The 22,367-nt window shown below is 40.2% G+C and overlaps 1 protein-coding gene across 5 annotated transcripts in view; it reads right to left on the bottom strand.

The window, feature by feature from the left end:
- The window catches only part of CTNND2 (catenin delta 2), a 913,492-nt gene that overhangs the window by 420,186 nt on the left and 470,939 nt on the right, over positions 1-22,367 (bottom strand). For all 5 annotated transcript variants that reach the window (XM_077879565.1, XM_077879568.1, XM_077879566.1 and 2 more), the window contains 2 exons: positions 1,713-1,747; positions 1,217-1,333 (listed from right to left, as the gene is read on the bottom strand). In XM_077879565.1, the coding sequence (XP_077735691.1) occupies positions 1,217-1,333; positions 1,713-1,747 (152 nt within the window). The remainder of the gene's footprint in view (positions 1-1,216; positions 1,334-1,712; positions 1,748-22,367) is intronic.

Raw genomic sequence — 22,367 nt, 5'->3', positions numbered from 1 at the left:
TATGAAGAATGTAATATCTATTATCACCCCCCTCCCAAGACACACTATTTTATCTCTGCTTTCTTTACTCTAACAAAATGAATACATATGTCTCAAATATTAATTAAATATAATTCTAACTGCAACTACCCCTTTAAGGGAGATACAATTCTTGACTTGGAAAGAGAAGTAATAATTCTATATTTTTAAATATAAAATACAGAGGACAATGATACTACAAATACTGCATCTTATTTTAGGAGTTTTATTGAGGGAATGCCTAAGGGTTTAAATAAATCTAGATATTCATGATGATGTTATCCTAAGAGTAGAGGTATAATAAAAATTGTAGAGAAAGTGAACTAATGTATAAGTTTAATGCTTTCAAGATCAGAATGCTATCTTATTCTTATATCTTCCTTTCAAATAACAAACCTTCATGGGTATGCAAGGACAGTTTATTTTTTTAAATTAAGAAATAAAATGCTCCAATGATTTCTGAAGTAGAAATTACCAGGGTGCTATCTGTTTTAATGATTTAATTTTTGGCTTTTTGTGGGATTTTATTAAACGAAGTCAAGAGAATTTTATGATTTATTAAAGTGAAGCTCGTTTCAATTCATAGCACTTTTATTCCTAAGCCTCAACCACTCTGGTTGAAAAATATATAATTAGGAGGAGATGAGGACATTTTTAAATATTCTGCTGAGGTTAATATGCAATGCAAGATGGCTACATATAGAAATGTAAGAGGTTACCGTATAGTACTATAGCATAATACCAAGTAGTTAGTACATATATTATGTTGAGTTTTTCTATTTTGTTACATAATTGCAGTACTGTTTGAGGTCTCTACAAGCAATGGTTTATATGAGTAATGGATTTACAGTTAATTTTAAAGCAGACACTGTATTGATTAAAGAAATATATGGTGAGTTCGTTCAATGTGATAGTCTAGATAGATCCCCAAAAGGATATCAGAATATTGGTGAGAATCCACTATGTCAGTAATTGGTGAGAAATCTAGACGTCAATTACTGATTTAAGAGAGCTTGTAATCTACTGTTGAGTTGGGGTGGGATAATGTGGGAAGAAATTGAGGAGAGTGGAGTAACATGGATAAAAGTATAGACACAGGCTGAAGTTCTAGTAGATATGACTCATTATGTTAATTATATGAGAATAAGGCATACTCTTATATTTTAATGCCTTCAAGCATAATCGTCATTTGACTTACTTTCACCTGTTGAATAATCCTGTGGATCAAGTATTCCTGATTCCTGAAGTGATCTAATACAGGAGTCCACCAGCTCAAGACCTGTTGTAAGTTCATCTTCGATGTCTTTTTGACCATCTGAAATACAATATTTTCAAGTGATGAACAAACACATGATATTGTTATGATTAAAACTTTAGGCTACTCTTTAATAATGAAAAGTATCCTAACCAAAGACATTACCTCCATGAAGTTCTCATTAGATTTCACATTGTAATCCTTGGTCACCCAGTATCAAAAGCCAAGGGGAGCCAATTCCATGTATCCATGAAAAAGATAAAAATTTCTAAGGAATTGAGAGAATTTAACTCTCAAGAAATCATGATCTATCACAACATCATTTAATTTTAGTGTCGAGGTGCTATCATGTTCATTTTTATCAGTCTTTTTCTAAAGTTCACAAGAAAATTAATCAAAAAAGACAAAATGTAGAAAAAAATGTTAAGTTTCACAATACCTTGTGATTGCCAGTGAAACTGCTCTTCTGCTGAACTGTAAAAAAAAAGAGAATATACAGGTATAATGCACTGGTTAGCAAACAAGAACCCTAAACTATAAGAGCCAGAGGTGCATTAGAGTAGTAATGGTGGCTCCATGGCATTTCTTTTATTTTTCTTCTCCTGAGAAAAGAGATCCTGTTCTGATGCAATCTTAACTCTAATCCATTTGATGTATATCTTTTGAATCACAGGTACTAGCATGTTATAAATGGACATTGTTCAGTAATTTTCAGAGAATAGCTCCCTTTTTTTTTTTTTTGCAAAGCCCAACCTATTATACTCATCCCTTATAGTAGCTTCTATGTAGATGCAGTTCTACCCAATTTTAGTTATTTTAAAATATGAGGGTGACTAGTTTCATACAGACTTTGTAACAAGGTAGTCTAGGAAAGATATAACCCCCTTTCTCATTATAAAAAAGATACAATAAATCTATACCCTCTTCCAGACATATCACATGAGCAGTTCCTTTCAGCTGATTATTAGCTCAAATTAAGTAATTTAAAAAGTATAACACTTTACCACTGATTGAATATACAGTTTCCAAATTCTCACTTCAAAAATACATTTTATAAGATGACCTAGGTAGAAAAGGTTGTTCATATACATGATATGCCAAAGACATTGTACAGAATTCATCTATGGAGGCAACATAGGTTACTTTTCAATGGTTTATTAAATAGATAAATAAATTTAAAATTTCTGAATATGCATAACTCTTTCATTATCAATGCAAATACTTTCTACATGCCCCTTTTTTATATTTCAATAATTGGTATGAAATTTAGATGCTAATTACTGACAGGTATCATTTTGAGAATGATTTTCTATACTTATTTCACTAAAACCTTTACTCTGCTCAAGCAGCTTCTGTGAATAGCTCATCAGTTGCACAACAGCAATTAGATTTTAGACCTTTACTCTGTATCTCAGAGATGGCTTCTGAATGCATTTACAGAGGGACAAGGAAAAGGGAATTCTGGTATAAATCAGTGTTCAAAAAAGCTATGGCTGACATACATGAATGCAAGGATAGTCTTTCAAGAAACATGTGACTTTTACAGGGTATCTTGTTCCTCAACCAATTCATTTTAGTAAACTGGAAAATGGTTTCATAATGGTGAAAACTATAGGCAGAAATAATACATGAAATGATAACTTTACAAATTTAATCCAATGCAACTTTTTCTTGTATCAAAAAGGTATGTGCTATATAGTGGTAACATATAACTAGAAAGTTTCACACTTAAAACAGAAATGTAATCCTAAAGTCAATGCTTTAAGAATTGCATGCATGTTCAGTTACTAAGTGGCATTCTACATAGGAATAAAAGATGCTTTCATATTTGTAGTAAGCTGAATGGTGTCCCCCACCCCCAAAAGCTAAGATCACATTTAAATGTCTAGAAACTGTACATGGCTACTTATTGGAAAAAAAGCAGTTTTGCAGATGTAATGAAGTTAAAGATCTTCAGATGAGATCATCCTAAATCCCATGATAACTGTCCTTCTAAGAGATAGCAATGGAGAAAGACACAGAAGAGAAGTTTTTATGAAAGTGGAAGCAGAGATTGGAGTTATGCATCTACAAGCCAAAGGATGCCTGGAGCCATCACAGAATTCCTGGAGCCATCAGAACCCGGAAGAAGTAAAGAATGATCTCCCTGCCTCTTCCCCCTCCTTCATAGGGAACATAGCCCTTCTGATACCTTGATTTTGAACTTCCAGCTTCCGAAACTGTGAGAGAATGCATTTCTTTTGTCTTAAGCCACTCAGCTGTGGTAATTTGTTATGGCAGCCCCAGGAAAATGATACAATATTTTTCTGATATAATAAAAATGGCCTCTTGCTACACCCTCTCGGATTCACTGCTATCTCTATGGCGCTGCATTCCTTTTACCAGTAAGGCCCCTTACTAAGTACTTACTGTCTTCCTTGGCTCTGCTAATTCCCGTCAACCACAATGCTCTTCTGATTAGATGGCCAATCAAGAGTTATTGCTGTTAAATAACTCGACCACATGGATCATAAGGAGCTCAACGGTGATTCAAACTAATTTGTCCCACTCCAAAGCTCATATTCCCAGCTCACAATAAAAAGTCATGAAGGGAACCACACTCCAGTGACTTCCCACCAGAAGCGGTAAGAGTAAGGTGAGGCTGCACTCGCTACTGCTCTCCTTGCAGCCATCGAGGAGCACACCCTACACCACGGTGTACAGAGAGGGCCACGTAAAAGCCTGTGAGGGGAAGTGACAAGTGCCACTTCCTGCCTCAAGCACAGAAGGGCAGCATGAGATCCTCACACTCTCTTTCTCTCCTAGTCCCTGTTGAGATGGGTCCCTGAGTAGGTGGGAAGAAGATTTCTGCCAGCCCAGAGAAGCCACAGCATGAGTGAGAAATAAAGCACTGTTGTGTGAGAACTCTGGAGCTGGAGGGGCTTTGTTTCTGTAGACTAAATGGCACACTGAGTAACACAGAAACGTGGCAGTATTTGAGGCTGCAAGGTGTTTCTTGTTTCTCTGTCTTCCATTTCCACAGTGTAGCGTTGGGAGAAAATGTCTGGGGTCACTCTAACACAAATAAGGCGGTCTGACAGCTTTTACTCATCCTGTGAGACCTATCTGCTCATCTACAATAATGGGTGATTTAAAAAAAAATAATAATGGGTGATTTTATGTGTAAGACTACACATGCCAGTTTTATATAATATTTACCTTTTGGTCATTTCTTTCAAAAGTGTTTCCATTTTATGATGTAACAGAAACAATAAGAGACATTTTGTATTACAATTGAAAGAATACCATTCCTAGTGAATATGAAACGATCCTCTCAAAGCAGAGGAAACTTCCTTTTGGCCAGATAAACAGCATTAATCATTTAAAAGGTTTCCTGATTTCTTCAGCACAGTTAAAATGCATTAAAAAGTATGACCTATCATAGAAAATAGAAGTCCCAAGAGAAACCTGGTTTGGATTTTATTTCCATTAAGTGCATGCTTTACTCGCTCTGTCAAGAGATTCTATGCAATTGTGTATTTTATACACTTGATTCCTTCTCTTAAAAACTGCTTTTGGGTGGATGCTTTTTAAAAAAGCAAACAAACTATTCATCCGATAAACACAGATTATGCCTGTGTCTCAGACATTATTTCAGCCGTTTAGGAATTACTCATGGTGAACTTTCTCCCAATTTTATTGTTCAATTTAGTATAATATAAAAGTGATTTTTGAAGCAGTTGGAATTTCTAAGCATGTTAAATTTTGGAAAATAAAGTTTGCGTGGGAGTGAATGGGTGACGGGCACTGGGTGTTATTCTGTATGTTAGTAAATTGAACACCAATAAAAAATAAAAAAAAAAATAAACAGTAAAAAAAAAAAATAAATAAACAAAAAAAAATAAACAAAAAAAAAATAAATAAAAAAAAAAAAAAGAAAATAAAGTTTGCTTTACTACCAAAATGCTGTTTCTTGAAATAGAAGTAACCTGTAAAGAATTAAATTTAATAAAATAGAGATGTAATTTAGACTAGTCAGTATTTAAATATAACTATGTACAAGTCGCCGAACCCAATTCTTATGCAAAAAATACATATTACAACGAAGGCTACCTTACATTTAACCTTTAAACATATATATAAATCAGTAGTGCTAAGAAAGAATTTTTAAAACAATGTATTAAAAGCACAAATTCTAACAGCTAACACTTACATAGTTCTCGCTTTATACCAGGCAGTATTCTGATTTACATTTAACTTTCATGACAGCAGTTTTGAGACAGGTACTGTATTCCCAATTTACAGATAATGAAACTGAGGTAAAAAATGTTCAAGAACTTGCTGGAGGCCCCACATCTAGTAGCACTGGAGGTAGGATTATGACCCTGGGTATCCTGTTCTAGAGGCCGCATTCTAAACCACCATTCTATTCACACATTCGGTAACAGCAAAATTAAACTCCTATATGATTAAAAACAAAAACGTAACATAACACCATAAACCAAGTTGAAAAAGCAAATCACATCCTGGGAGAAGACATTTGCGATGCATGTAACTTACACAGGGTTAGCTTCCAGAACATTAAAATAACTCCTACAAATCATTTTAAGATAAAGATTAAAAGGTCAAACAGAAGAGAGGTCAATAAATATACATACAGCTGATGCACTGAAGAAAAAAAATCAAGAGTGTGTGGTCACTGAACATATTAAAAGAGATTCAAACCTATTAGCAACTGAAAGAATATAAACTAAACACAAGGCAATTCTTTATATGCCACAGGCTGTGAAACAATTAGAAAGTCTGACCGTATTACGTGTTGGAGAGGAAGTAGGGAAATAAGAACTCTCATACACTGCCCCGGGAAAGAGTACATCAGTCACTTGGGTGAGCAATGAGGCAATACTTGGTAATGTTTTATATGCAGTTGCCTCATCACTCAGTAATTCTGCTTGTAGGTAGAGCTTCCAGGGAAACCTGCACCCCTCTGCCCAGGACACCTGGACAAGAGTGTTCATGCCTATTGTTGGCAGTAGCAAAACAATGGCAATGACCTGAGAGATCAGTAATAGGGAATGGCCAAATATGACTGCCTACGTATAGGATGTAAAAATGGAATCAACACCATTCAGCAGTTAAAAGAAATTAGCCAAATACATAATGTATCAACATAGGTGGTTCTCAAAAGCAAAATATAGAGTGGCGGTTCTCAAAATGCAAATTTCACATATGCATTACATGATCCCGATTATGTGAATTTAAAAAACACCGACCAAACAATATTGTGTATCAATACATGTATGTACACAAAGGTTAGTCTTTGGTTTAGACTAGCTTTTCAACTATCTATCTATCCATTGAGGAAAATCATATAAACATAGATTTAAAAATGCACCGAAATTCATGACAGTGGTAGCCTCTGAGGAAGAACAGAGAGAAATGCCTGAGAAAGGGTAAAAAGGGAATTTCTCTTTTATCCTTAATATTTCACTTCATGAAAAGTGAGGGGTAATGTTAATATTAATTTAGATTCTGGGAATAGGAAAACATCATGATTCTTACATTCAGAAATATGTTTAGTTAAATGCTTAGGTAAATCCTTGTAACTCAGTTTTACACAATATCCCCATCATTGTTAGAATCACTCATAGTTGAAATCCAAATAATGCCAAAAAAATCTGAAATGCCTAAGTCCAAATAGTGGAGGGAAATAATGGATTTAGAGCTATAATTACTTTTGTCTCCATTTTCCATGTGAAAAAAAGTGACAGGATCACTTTTCCTATGTTTTGATATGAGCTTAAACATTTCAAGTAAGCAGCCAATAACTTCCAAGTTCTGCAGGCATGATGTTGGGGGGAAAATCTAGTTTAAACTGAAGAACATCCTTTGAGACCCTTGGGAAGTGATTTTCACCCTCCTCATTTCCAGCATGATAGTCTTCTTTCTTATCTTACCTGCAGGCTACTTTCATATATATATGAAAGTTCAGAGTTTGTTTAATGTCAGGAAAAGACACAAAGCAGGGCAGCCCGGGTGGCTCAGCGGTTTAGCGCTGCCTTCGGTCCAGGGCCTGATCCTGGAGACCCAGGATCGAGTCCCACATTGGGCTCCCTGCATGGAGCCTGCTTCTCCCTCTGCCTGTGTCTCTGCCTGTCTCATTCTCTGACTATCATAAATAAATAAATAAATAAATCTTTAAAAAAAAAAAGAAAAGAAAAGACACAAAGCAAAACATTACTAGAGCTACTCTGTCTGTCATGAACTCGCACAAATATCTTTTCTTATTTTCTTTTCCAGCTCTCCGATGCTCAGAGCATCGATCCCTATGCTGTATCATGTGGTGTATTACTGCTCACAATATGATTCAAAATGAAATAAAGGTAAGCAGCAATGAGTTTTTTGTCAGTCTGCTTTCAAATTAAGCAAAGTACCTAAAACACAAGCTGGAGAAACTAGCGTGCAGCAAATGGCTTCAGAACTAATGTTTGATTTTTGTCCATGAGAACAAAGGGCCTTATATTTATGATGTCTGTATGACCTAAAATTGTACTCTACCAAAAAATACTTTTTGGCATACAGTTTTGCATGCAGCCACATCACAAGAAGGGGCACTGATTGCAAGACAAAATAACCTTAGTCGAAAGTCCCAATTATAATGGAAATATATTCAGTAGAAATGTTGAGAAGTGCTCGCCTGTGGAGCTGTGCTATAGGCAGCGCCTTTCTACCTTCAAGCACTGCACCCAGACCGTATTCATTAGGATTGGTGAGTAACTCTGCTTCCCCCAGAACAGATTTCCCTTCAGTCTACTGCCTTGTGGTCTCCATACGTAGCAGTAGAATATTCCCACGGGAATGTTCTAATCTCTCCTCCATGCATTGGCACGTTTCTTTCTTTAATTATTAGAGCATACATCCTCTTTCTGCTTTACCTATTCTGGTTAGAAATATGATTTTACAGCCATTATAAAAATGTTTATGGGGCTTCAATGTATAGTTAGGGGGCCACAAAGCTCCCAAACTAAGACGTTGTTGTGTGTAGTGGCCAAGTGTGTGGACTCACAAGCCAGACTCCCTGAGCCTGGAATCCAGTGCAGCTCCTTTCAGTCTAGGACACTTTGGGCAAAGTACTAAAATTGTCTGGGCCTAAGTGGAGACATTTTGAGAATGAATAAATTAGTTTGTATCAAGTGGTTTATTTATCAGGTGATCAAAACCTGGGCATGTCTTGAGCAAATATGGAATTGCTTCTTATTCTATTATATATTGCTAAAATGGTTTTTGTGGCTTATAGGTTATGGCTTACTCTATTTTATCCTTTGAAGCCCACTACAGCTGTTGTGGGAGGGTTAGAATGGGGAACAGACTTGTGGAAATAAGAATAGTGGGCATTAAGACAATACCCAGGCACGGTGGTGTCTGCCTAGGATGCTGGTCACAGTGAGTCCTGGAGAAACGGAAATAGGGCCACCACAAATTCTTGGTGAGCGCTCACAGTGGCTTTGCGTATACAGATCAAAGAGACGCAGGGCCAGCTCCTTGGAACTTTGCAGTCCCACAGGGGTGTGGGAACTGCATGAAAAGGTGTGCCCAAGGCACTACTGCATACAGGTGCATAGGACCTGGAGCATGCCACTTAATCTATTTAAACCTCAGTTTCCCCGTTTATAAACTAGAGATTTACTAGAAATTCCCATAGGGATATTATGAAAACTTATGTATGTAAAACCACAGAACAGTGCAGGAGCATAGGAGGCATTAAAAAACAAAGTAAGCCCTCATTATCACATGCAGAACCGAAGGCTGAGAGAGCACAGCCAACTCAGAACTGAAAGTTCGATAGATGTGCCATATGCAATTCTAGTTGTCCGTGCTAGGGACCAATAAATACCAGCACACCCGTATGCTATAAGCTTTGCACGATTCAAATTGTCCGTCTTTTATGTTTTTCTACACTAACATTGTGAAGAAAAAGAGGGGGTCTGCGATTTCCAAAGAAACATGATTCCCTTTTGAACCATAGGTTTTCCCATCAGTCCTGCGCAGAAGCCTCTGCTGACACCTGCTACTGTTCTTGCCATAGTCAAAAACCATAAAGTCCATTAGTTATTTTCAAAACCTTGGAAGAAAATAAATCAGACCCAAATTACTATTATTAGTTTCTTTTTATTTGAGGCAGGGAAAATTCATATTCCTAAGTTAATTTTGGTGGAGCTGGTGACTGACAAATTATCCAAACAACTGATATTGGCAGAGTGGTAGCGGCTCTCATGCCGTAGCCTGGATACACACGGTCACAGTGTTTATCACAGGGTATCAGGACAATGTCAGGTTTGTGCGCTGGCCAGCCAGAGCCACACAACAGGGGACTAACATGAATTCTGTTTTGTTTTAATTCCTTCAAAATACATACTCCAGTTTCTAGCAACCACAAATAATTAGCCCTCGGCTCAACACCCTCAACGTGCTATCTACACAAAGTCAAGCTCTTACCATGGGAAAGACATACTCTCAAGTTTCTCTTCTTCGAATGCTTTTCTAGTTTTGGAGTTGATTGCAGTTATATTACAAGAGACACACTGTGTATAAAATTCAATACCAGAAGAAGGAACAATTTGTAAATTATAAACTAGAAAATTCTCATGTTATATATCTTCCTCTGTAGTTTTCTGTGAGATTTCTCACGCCTGAGCTAGGCATTTTTTTAAATGCTCATACTAGCACATCAGAATTTTGCAGTAGTTGAAGCAAAATCCCTGAATGCCAGCCATTTTATACAATAAAGTTATTGTAATATTTTTGTCTGTGATCATTCCATAAACTGGAATGTAGTAAATTGTAATCGCAGATGACTAGGGATATGGTTAATTAAATGACTCTGAGATCTTGTAATATTTGGAAATGCCTTCCAGACTACCAGAAACCGAATAGTTTATGCAGTTTGTGTACTAAGTGTATACTACTGCATTATACATTGTTATGTTAATAATCTCCTTGGGTGTTCCTTGCAACTCCTGGTTCGGTCTTAGATGAATCTGAAGGTTTCACTCATGGATCTTGAGTGCATTTTGCAATTTGATCATTAATAACTGATTTCGTAGGCAGGAAAAGAGAAGAGCAGTGGGTTTGTTTGCCAACGGAGGTGGTACGTATATGAAGGTTCTCGGATGCTCCAAGTTTCAGTCTTTCCCCTAGAATGATCTCTGTTGTTAGGGTCTTCTCAGTGAAGGGAGCTCCTGAGCTGTGGGGATGTCTCTGGACAAAAGACGGCTCAACTTTATGTTTTCCTAGCTTCTTGGGATCATATGTGAGATCGTGTGGGGAGTGTCCCTCACTCCTGTTTTTCTAAAATGCACAGATTTGGGGGACCTGGGTGGCTCAGTCGGTTAAGTGTCTGCCTTCAGCTCAGGTCATTATCTTGGGGTCCTTGGATTGAGCCCCACATCGGGCTCCCTGCTTAGCGAGGAGCCTGCTTCTCCCTCTCCCTCTGCCTGTGCTCCCCTTGCTTGTGCTCTCACTCTCTCTGTCAAATAAATAAATAAAATCCTAAAATAAATAAATAAATAAATGCACTGGTTCGTTTCAGGTATTCTTTCACCTGTTCTTGCTCCATGGGTGTGTTGTCTATTACAGAAAAGTCAAACCCTGAGTACTGAATTTGACGGAAAGTGATATGATTTTATTAATATAAGTGAAGCTAACACCTCTTAGACATTTAATGGAAATTTATGCAAATAACCATGCCTGTTTCACAGAAAAGAGAAGTCTCAATCTTCTGTTTTCTGTCCTTGGGTAGCAGCAGATGATTTTAAAAATAAGTTTCAATTTCAGTGTCCTTAGAGGGCAGAAATCCTATAATGTTTGTGAACAACTCTCCTGGTATTATAGACCTTTACTTCCTTATGAGCAGTAGCAGTTTTTAAAACTTCACTTCATTTCAATGTTTAATTGAACATTAAACATTGTGATTAACTGAAGTTAATTCACTTCAGTTCAATGTTTAATGGGTACACAAATGTTGATAGTTTATCCATAAATGCCCCAAACTAGAAACAACCAAATGTTCTGCAACAGGTGAATGGTGAAACAAGCTAATATATCCATACCAAGGAGAGGGAAGTAGGGATGTAGCAATGAGAAGAAATGGACTATTGATAGATGTACAAAACGACAGTTTGGAGGGATCTCAAGGGAATCACGCTGAGTGAAAAAGATAACATTCTTGAGATAACAAAATTACAGGCCTGGAGAAGTCAGGGGTTGCCAGGGCTTCTGATGTGATGGCCAAGGGGAAGCAGGAGGCCGTAGCGTGCTGGAATCATCCTGCGTCTTGTGGTGGTAGTCCCACAAAGCTCTGATGTGATAAGACTCCACTGAACTAAAGTAAACACACACACACACACACACACACACACACACACACACACAGGAGTGCATGTAAAACTGGGGAGATCCGGGAGTGTACCAATGGCAATTTCCCAGTCGTGCTATTGTCGTACACAGGTACAGCAGAGATGCTGCATTGATGGAAACTGGGAGAATTGTAAGATATGTCTCTGTATTTTATTTTGTGACTTCCCATGAATCTATAATCATTTCAAAATAAAAAGGTTAAAAAATAGTGGGGTACTGTTTGGTACACTTTTCCCTGTTTTCTCTACATGCAATATGCTATTCATTTATTCCCATATAATAATTAAACTAGAATTAAAAGGACCTTGGGAAGAGTGGAGTAAAGGAAATGGAAGGATGGAACAAAAGAGAGAAGGAAGAAACAGGGGTGGGGGGAGGGGAAGAAACCACTGCGAACTTCTGATTACCCTTTTTGTTCTTCATTCCCAGTAGGCAGAACTCTAGTGACTCTGCCCTGGGCTTTGTTCTGTGAATGAAGGCATTATCCCTGGAGCATAATACAGCAATCATACTGCCCACTGCCAATCAGATGCAAGGAGTTGGGCTGCTTCTGAATGAAAATTCATCCATTGTATCTAAGCTCCCTGCTCATCAGGCCCCTGTATTCACTTCCATTGCCATATGCTTTTGGGGAAAATTAAAAATGGTACTTTGGCTTACAGTCCTGAAGCAAAATACAAGTCTTAATGCATTCTACGTGAGTCCAAGAGACCTCACATGATACAACTCATTGGCTCTCTGGAAGCATATTCATTAAAGTTAGGCTTGCACCTGGCAGGCAGGCTCCTGCTCCTCCTGCTAATTCGCAGGGGAGCTACCCCAGTGCCAGTCTGCTTCCACAACCCCCTACCCACCATCCCGACTCCTGAAAATTGGTTTCCTTGGTTACATCTGTGTGTTGCTTTCCCTATTTGTTGTGGTAAGGGAAAAATCATACATTAAAAGTTGCCTTCTTTCTGGAACTGAAAAGCTGGACCAGCATCCCCATCATCTCCCTGTCTTACCGACACAAGGTGCGCCTTTAATTGTCCTGAGTCTCCTTTTTAAGAAAGACTGAGCATTTTGAATGTGAGATCTCACTAAACAACTGTGCCACCTGCCAAACGTATAAAACAATTTTAAAATCCATGAATCGAAATATCTATTAATGTTCCTAATATTATTTAAAGATATTTAAAGAATATCTATTAATGTTCCTAATATTATTTAAAGATATTTAAGAATATCTTCCCCCACATCGTTCCTGAGACCCTTAGCATCTACCTATCCATTCTCCGGTATGAATGTGCCTCGACACCCACTCCCTTTACGGTTTCTACAGTTGGAGCTTTCGTGTTCTTTCCTGGTGCTGTAAGGAGCTCTGCGCCTGAGGGGCCGGTGCGGCTTCCCCAGGACGAAGATTCTCTCCGTGGTCAGACTTCAGTCAGGCTCCTGTGAGCGCCCCTTCTGCCCAGCTGCGGTTGCAGGCTCTCATCGGGTCCCTTGCGGAGTCCGGTTTGCGCAGGAATCCTGCTAAGTCAGTTGCCCCGCATCCCCATGCTTGATCGGAGACGCCCGCTCTGCTGGGGTCTCCCTTCCCACCTTTCCCAGCGGGCGGCCTTGCGCATGAGCCCCGCTGGGTCAGTTTAGCCAGGATCGTCCCCCTGCTCCTGAAGGCTTCTCCGAGGAGCCTTCCGTCCGCAGAGCCCGGCCTCCCTGCTCCTCGGCCTTACATTTCCACCTGCCCTTGTAGCAGTGGCCGCGGGGCCATCCTTCTCCCCGCGCCAGCCCGCGGCGGCCGCCACCTGGAGCGCAGGGGCCCAGCTGTTCCCTCAGAGGGTCACTGACTGACGTTTGGTTCGCGGCACCACGGGGTCCGCACAGCCCGAGGCGGCCGGGCGCGGTCAGTCCCTGGGCAACCGCCGTCCCCTCCGGGCGCCCGGATAACCTGCGCAGGGCGGGCCTCACGTCACGGCCTGTCCCAAGCTCAGAGGCCCCCGGAGCCTGTGTTCTGCCAGCGGGCGGGATGCGGGAGGCCGAGTCCGCAGCGAGCGGCTGCCCCACCCGGGGCGCTCGCCGTGCCCCCCTGGGCCCAGCCGTGCCGGGGGCGGGGGGAGCTCCGGGCGGGGGGGGGGGCCTGCAGGCCTCCAGGCGGGATGGGGATGGGGGGGCGCAGGCCTCCAGGCGGGGGGCGGGCGGGGGGCCTGTGGCCGCGAGGGCCGGGAGCGCCGCCGCCCGCGAAGACCGCGCTGGCCCGCGGAGCCAGGGCTTGCTCGGAAGGCAGGTGCGGTGAGGCCCTAGGAACCCAGAACAGGGGCGGCCGCCCGCACGCTTTCCTGGGCCTGGGGGTCCGCGCAAAGCCAGGCAGCCGCACTGCTGCTTTCTTTAGCCTTCCCTCACTCTTCAGTCAGGCCACGCCGGTAGGACGGGTGCAAGCAGAAGGTGGATCCGCCCAGCAGGGTGGATTCGTGCAGGGTCCCCGCCGCGCAGCCGGGACGAAGTTCCACGCAGGTGCGGGCTCTGAGGGCGACCCGCATCACGTCCACGACTCTGCGCACAACTCAGGCGCTCCTGTATTGGCATTTAAATCTGGCATCGCACAGTATCGAGATACATGGTAAAATTTGTGCCAATAGTTTAAAGTTTTGATTTTTCTTTACTTAGGATGGCATTACATAGTAAATTAGAGATGACGTGATGCGGAGAGCGAGCGCGAGAGGCAGGAGAGCGAGCCAGGGCACGTGGGAGAAAGGAAAACGCTTTAGTGTCTGTTGCACCTTTAATGGCATTCCACCCCCTGCTTTTTATTTTATTTATTTATTTATTTATTTATTTATTTATTTATTTATTTATTTATTTATTATTCATGATAGGCACGGGGGGGGGGGGCAGAGACACAGGCAGAGGGAGAAGCAGGCTCCATGCACCGGGAGCCCAACATGGGATTCGATCCCGGGTCTCCAGGATCGCGCCCTGGGCCAAAGGCAGGCGCCAAACCGCTGCGCCACCCAGGGATCCCCACCCCCTGCTTTTTAAACAACAACTCCGCGTTTTCATTGTGCACTGATGGTTGCAGATTATACAGCTGACTCTAAACATGAGCTACCACAGATGGCTATGGTGGGGGTGAAATGGAAATACACGCGAAGGTCCTAGACACAAACAGGGTATCCTCCAACCCTTCCCTCCCTCCCCTCCAACTCACTCCACCCCTAGCTGCTCTACTCCCTGCCTGCAGTCTCTTCTGGCTCCTGTCAAGTATCCGCTGGGCCCTGCAATCAGCGTCCTGGAGCAGGACGCTGGGCGTGGAACTCCTAATTCGGAAGCCTTCAGCGCTTTCCCATTGCCTAGGAGATGAAACCAGGCTCCTTTGCAGCACCTGCTTGGTTTGTGAGGATCCTCTTGTCCCACCTGAGGACCCAGCCTCAGCCACCTGCTTCAGATGTCCAGGCTGAGTGAGGCTCTGTGTCGTCTGAGACCCCAAAACAGCCTTATTACTCGTCAAAACACACTACAATGACTTTTTTAAAAAGATTTTAGTTATTTGTACATGAGAGACACACAGAGAGAGGCAGAGACACAGACAGAGGGAGAAGCAGACTCCATGCAGGAAGCCTGATGGGGGACTCGATCCCAGCATCTCAGATAACGCCCTGAGCCAAGGCAGACGTTCAACCACTGAGCCACCCAGGTGTCCCTACAATGACTTGTTTTTAATACTTTGCTAGACTGTGGACTCCTGGAGGACAAGAAGCCAAACAGAATTCATCTCTGTATTCCACAGTATAAAGATCTTTGCCTGGCATTCATAAAACATTTGTTCATAAATGAAGATCAGCACAGTTAGTTCAAGCCAGGACTTCCACTTCATATTCTAAGTGTCCTTTTATTTGTTTCACTGAATTTTCTCTTCTTTAAAATCGCACTGTGACAATAAGGGACTAGAACTCTTTTATTATATTTCTATCATAAAACATCAGTGGAATAAGTAATCTACTGAGTGTTTTGTTTTGTACAACCTCAATTGGAATAAAAACAATCACTAATCAGCTATTACCCTATATATAAAATTATCAAAGCACGTATTATTTAGTGGTGCACGATGATAAATCTTTTTTATACAAACAATAAAGCTTTAATTATATTTTTATATGCCTAAATTTATATATTATCATTTTTTCTTAAGTTCACTATATATCTTTTTTAAAATATTTTATTTATTTATTTGAGACACAGAGTGAGTGAGGGAGAGAACACAAGCAGAGGGAGCAGCAGACTCCCCACTGGGCAGGGAGCCCAATGTGGGGCTCAATTCCAGGACCCTGGGATCATGCCTTGAGCCAACAGCAGATGCTTAACTGATTGAGCCACCCAGGTGCCCCAAGTTCAGTATGTATCTTGATTCAAAAAAGGCCACAGTGGGCCAAATTATGCTTCTGGGGGGGGGTAGGGATGAGTATGTGGTATGGACATTTCTATGGAAAATCTTTCTTTTTCAAATAGCACTACATCTTACATCACTATATAATAATATCTGTTTTTAATTGTTCAATTCTGTTCATCCTACAGACTTGAGCAACTAATTTTCCTCTTCTTAATTAAGCCCATGATCATATTTCATTCACTCAAGCTTCCTGTTAAATGAAACACTGTTTTCACTTATAAACGTCCTATGATGTGTTCCCAGTGGTTTCTAATTGGGGACAATTACACACAGATAAATCAGAACTCATCAGTGACAGTTGTCATTAGCATGTCCCTGGTCTACTTCTGATGCTCACATGTTGGTTTAAGGCAATAGGGCAAATCAGGACTCCAGAGGGAGCCTCGATGGAGAAGCTCAGGAAATTCATAGGCAGTGAGGACATCCTTCACTTTTAATTTGTTGGTTTTGTCTGGCAAGAGGGGAACTGACAAAATCTTCATCACCTAATGTGCTTAATGGTGTAAATGAAATGAGTTGGTGGTGTTGGTTCAGTTCCTATTGGACCCATTTCTAAGGCATATGAGCCCCTGATAAATTATTCTAATGAGCTCCTCTCGCAGAAAATGCCACACAGAAACTAGACCTTGGCATTTTGTATAGATTTTTCCAAAAGCATTTAAAAAGGGACATGATGAGGGGCACCTGGGTGGCTCAGTGGGTTAGGTATTCTACTCTTGGTTTCAGTTTTGGTCATGATCTTGGGGTTGTAATATTGAGTCCAGTATTCAGCCAGCATGGAGGCTGCTTGGGATTCTTTCCCTCTTCCTCCCCCTGATTATGCATGTGTGCTCTCTCAAATAAAGAAACATTTAAATAAATAAAATCTTTTTTAAAAAGTGAAAGGAGGAGAGAATGGAGAACAGAAATGCCAACATTTTACCTTAGGAATAACATAGGAAAATGTAAATTTTAGGGAGAAATCTTGCCATTTGTAATGACATGGATGGAGCTAAAGAGTATTATGCTAAGCAAAATAAGTCAGAGAAAGACAAATACCACATGATTTCACTCATATATGGAATTTTAAAAACAAACAAGTAGAGGAAAGAGTGAAGAGAGAGAAACAAATCAAGAAACAGACTCTTAACTACAGAGAACAAACTGATGGTTATCAGAGGGGAGGTGGGGGGCAGTGGGGAAAACAGGTGATGGGAACTAGTGAGGGCACTTGTGATGAGCACCCAGTGATGTACGGGAATGTTGAAATACTATACTGTACTCTTGAAGCTAAAATAGCACTGTATGTTAACTATCTAGAATTTAAATAAAAATTAGAAAAATAAAATAAGCATGGGGTCAAACTTATTTTCTCCCCTTCTGAGGTTCAGTCAAGAACTCTATCCTGTCATGCTATAAATTTGGGCTGCCTATTTCACTGGGGTTGAGCAGTTTAATGTGCCTGGCTCCTTGAAAGTTATCATCATTACTTGAAAAAAATGATAATAAACATACACCACCTATTGAGAATTGGTGAGTAGAAACAACTTTATATTACACAAAAGAGTATTAGCTCTTCTTTACTGAGCTTATGTCATTTCGGAGAGGATTTTTATGAAATTTCTTCTTTTTTTCCTGAGCCCTCTTTTGGTGGAACACATTGCATTGCTCACGCCTCCCAAGCTTGCGCTCTGCAGGCTGAGGTAAAAACTGACAAAGAGCTCTCAGAGGAGACTTCGGCTAAAAAGTACTGTAAGTCTACAGAGAGGGCGAGCCCCTAGCTCTAAGACTAATACCCTCCAGAGCCAATGTAACAGCTAATCATCCTTCAACAAATCTAGCAAGTTAAACTAAATATACATGTCAGGAATGCATGTGAGGGATCACAGCCACAAATTCAGGCACTTCATCCACTGAGAAGGGAGATCTCTTTACATCCCTTCCCTTGATTCTGGACTGTCCATGATCTGCATAGAGCATAAAAAATGCAGCAAAATCATTAAAATGATTCTTTGTAACTTTCAAACTTCTTTAGCCTGGGTCTTAAGACATCTACATCCCCACAGATAGAATGCTCCCTTTTGGAGGTCTGCCTCTATATAAGAAGTTTCACTGCTTGGTGACAACCCTGCTGTGTGGAAGTCAGAGCTAGCCATGAAGTAAAGACTTCTTGAACCTTCCTTCTGAGCCGAGATAGTACAGGAGATAACCTCTGTTAATGCTGCATGCAGCAGAAGAACCACCCAGATGAACCCTGCCTCCATTCTTGACCTGTAGTAGGTAAGATGGTATTTAATGTTAGAGCCACTAAAGTTTAGGCTAGCTTGTTAAAGGTTAAACCCTAACAATATATAGAGCACAGCAATCTTCTTGTCAGTCAACAGTAGTAAAGGAAACTAATCTAATGATTAACTCTTAAATTTAAAAGGGGTAACATATTTCTGCATTTTGTTTTGAAGAGAAAGAAACAGGGTGGGGTGCCTGGATGGTGCCCTCGGCTAAGTGGTCAGCTCTTGATTTGGGTTCAGGCCATGATTTGGGGGTCCTGGGAGAGAACCCTGCATTGGGCTCTCTGCTTTCAGCACAAAGTCTGCTTCAAAATTCTTTCTCTCCCTCTGTCCCTCCCCCAGCTCACTTGTGCATGCTCTCGAAAATAAATAATCTTGAAAAAAAAAAAAAAAGTAAAAGAAACAGGGTTAGTTTACTACCTGCTTTGTTGTATCCTGGGTAAATTAATCTTCTATTTTATTTCATTCTTCAATGAAATAAAGTGAATACACACCAGCTAGGCTCCAAGCCATGAGTTTGGAGGTGAGCTTTAAAAAGAAGTAAAATATTTAGGGCCTGTTACCTTGGGAAAAAATACAGTTTGCCATGGAAATGATGTATAAAACTAAAACTTAATAGCAAGTACCACAGAAAGTATTATAAGCTGGCAACCATTGGGCCTATGATGGCATATATTTTGTAAAGAAAAAAAAAGTGAACTTCACCAAGGAAGGTATCTAGGTAGAAACGTGATTTGACCCTGATCTTGAAAGAAATGATGGGAGCGAACTGAATAGGAAAATGGAGGCGAATCCCACGGGAGTATTGACATAGCAAATGTCTAACAGGAGCTAAAGATGAAAGAAAAATAAAAATCAATAACTTATTTAAGTCAGCTAAACATTTCTAGACAACACTATAGCTAAGCTCTGCAGAATGTAATTCAGCTAGAGAAATGCTTCTTCCCTTGCTGTGGTGGTGTGAAATGGAGGGATGAGGGTGGGGTCAATTTAAACTAAACGGAGATCCTGGGAGGGCTGCCTGGCTGGCTCAGCAGAAAGAGCATGCAGCCCTGGAGACTCAGACATCTTCTTATAAAACTAAACACGCGCCTATTCAATGATCCAGTGATTTCAATCTTAGATACCTTTCTTCCCCAGAAATACAAAACATACATATACAAAAAGACTTGTACAGGAATGTTCTTGGCAGCTTTATTTATAATGGCCCCAAACAGGAAAGAGCCCAAATGCTCACCAAGAGGAGAGTGGGTACGTAAGCTGTGTTGTATTTATACAAGGGATGCTGCTAAACAGTGAACGAAAAGCACTATTCATATATTCAGCAGCACGATTAATCCAAAAGCTTCCTGTTCAATGAGAAAAGACAGCAGATGACACATACTCTTGGTTCCATTTAATATGGAATCCCAAGTAGGCAAAACTAGTTTATGGGAGAAAAAAACCCCAAATAGCTGTAGTTGTCTGTGAGAGAGCAGGGGTGAGGTCTGCAGGGAACAGGCATGATTAGCTTCCTGGGGCGATGGGCAATGTCTGTATCATGATAGAGGTTTGGGTTACCATCTCGTTCCTTTATTAAACATGCTGAATGGTGCCTTTAAAATTTGTGTATTTCCTTGTGTACATGTTATACTTCAAAAGGAAAAAAATAGGAACTAGAAATAAATATTAAACTCTAGTTATTGATACACATGCTGAAGTATTTGGGAAGGAGGTGCATTGATGTCTGTGATTTTTTTGAAATGAATCAACAAGTAATATTTGTTAAATGACAAATAGCATTTGACACATAATGTGACACATAGATAAACACATGTGATTAATCAAGTATATCAAACTCTTAGCAGTAGGAGGTAGGTAGTGGACATATGGATGTTCACTGTAAAATTCAACTTTTCTTTCTTCTTTTTCTTTTCTTTTTTTTGAAAGAGAGTGAAAATCTCAAGCAAGTTCCATGCTCAGTGTGGAGCTCAGCATGGAGCCCGACTCAGGCTTGATCTCAGGACTTGAGATCATGACCTGAGCTGAAATCAAAAGTAGGACACTTAACCTACTGAGCCACCCAGGCACCTTATATGTTTAATTTTTTTCATAATTAAATGCTAGAAAACAGCTACCTACAGCATCAGCAATTGGGAAGATAATGATTTTCATATTCCTGGTTCAAAAATGTTGTCTGTGCGTGTGAAAGGAAAAAGCAAATTCCCTAAGGAACGTATATAATCTACTCCAACTGAATAACTATAGAAAATATATCATGTACAGGTGTAACAGACACACACAGTCAATAACTAATAACATGCTAGAGTTTGCCTTTCTCCAATACTAATCTAAAATGAGATATTTATTTCACTACAGAAATATCTGTACTATCCGATGTTACGAGAGGAATGTCTATTTTGGTGGATCTTCAATTTAGGGGTTGGCAAATTTTTTCTGTAAAGGGCAGCTGTTTTAGACTTCGTGGGCAATGAGGTCTCTGCTGCAGTTACTCACCTGTGGTACTCTAGTGCAGGAGCCCTTCTAGACAACACCTGAACCAACAGGCCTGACTGTGTTCCATAAAACTTTATTTACAAAAACAGGCAGCAGGGCAGATTTGGCTCTCAGGATGCAATTTGCCAACTCCTGTTCTACTTGAGGAGTATTCATAGTTGAGTTACTGTGCAACCCCACATCACAGATCTAACAGTATTTAGAGTGTGAATATTAGTTTCCAATCATACATTCAGCTAGTATGTCAATCAACCTTATTTTCTCAAGTCCTGTAATTCAAATAATTTTAGGGACAGAATAATTTTTTTATAGGACTTTTTTTTCTGGTCCAGATTTGTTTGGGAGAGCAGGTCTTGCTCTCAAATTCCCTGGGAGTGAAATGTTCACATTTCCTGGCTTCCTGAGTGCTTACTTACTAAGGGGGGTTTTAGTATGTGCATAATGATGAGGGTGAGCAGACAGTTACGAGTGTACAGCAGGAGGGGAGTCGAGAGAAGCAGAGTAGGACACAGAGGCCTGCAGGAGAGAGTGGAGTGCCTTCAAGTACGTGAAGGTCGGGTCCGTGCAGGTGAGAGAAAACCTGCTCTCTCTCTTGAGCTCCTTGTGGGTGTTGGTGAGGCAGGAGAACCAACCACTTCCAAGACAGAGTGCCCACCCTTCAGGAACGAATGCTGCTGACGACTTGCAGGAACAGGACCAAAAGGCCACAGGTGAATAGCAGAGATATTCACTCATTATAAAGATCTTTCTATAATTAGAGCTATATGAGTTGAATTTTATTCCCAGAGAGAGAGGAAGCTCACCACCCTGGAAGTAATCAAGGAAGAGCAAATAATCTCTAGTCAGGCATGTTTATGAGAGCAAAGCTTGAGTTAGAAGGACTAAGCCCTGAATCTGATGTATAATGTCAAAACTGACAAATGCAATTTGTTATTGGAAGAGAGAAAATAACAGATTTTAGAGATTATGCTTACTAACAACACTTTGTGGCTCAGTGTGCACACTATTTTAAAATATATATATATTTTTTACCTATACCTCCTTTTTTCCTTTATTTAGAATTCAGAAGACTGCAATGGTCAATCCCTCTCCAAAAGTGTACATTCAATTTTCCTTACGTTTGATGAGTTTATAAAAAGGAATGAAACATTTGTAAACCTTCTGTCCCTTCATCGCAAATCAAAGGTTACAACATAAGCTATTTTATTTAGAAAATGGAGTTTGACAAAATCTCAACCATTATTTTTTTGTGGGCACTTTCAAAGTGACACAAATGATTGCTTTTAAGCTCTTTTAGTTTTCCTGGTATTGAGTTCCTTATAAATTGAAAGATAAATGTAATACAAATTAAATACCTACAGCACCTCAATTAATTTCATTGTATTTTATTTTAGCTCATTACTCATGCCTTCAAATGTTAAATTACAAATGGAAATGATGGATATCTAAAAATAAGGGTTGGCCTACTATACTAAACCTATGCATGCTTGAAGCCACGTATTTTCCTAATATT

Source organism: Canis aureus, chromosome 31, assembly GCF_053574225.1.
Source record: "Canis aureus isolate CA01 chromosome 31, VMU_Caureus_v.1.0, whole genome shotgun sequence".
Taxonomy (NCBI): domain Eukaryota; kingdom Metazoa; phylum Chordata; class Mammalia; order Carnivora; family Canidae; genus Canis; species Canis aureus.
The sequence above is the reverse complement of the archived record's forward strand: the minus strand, read 5'-3'. Positions and strand labels throughout refer to the sequence as shown.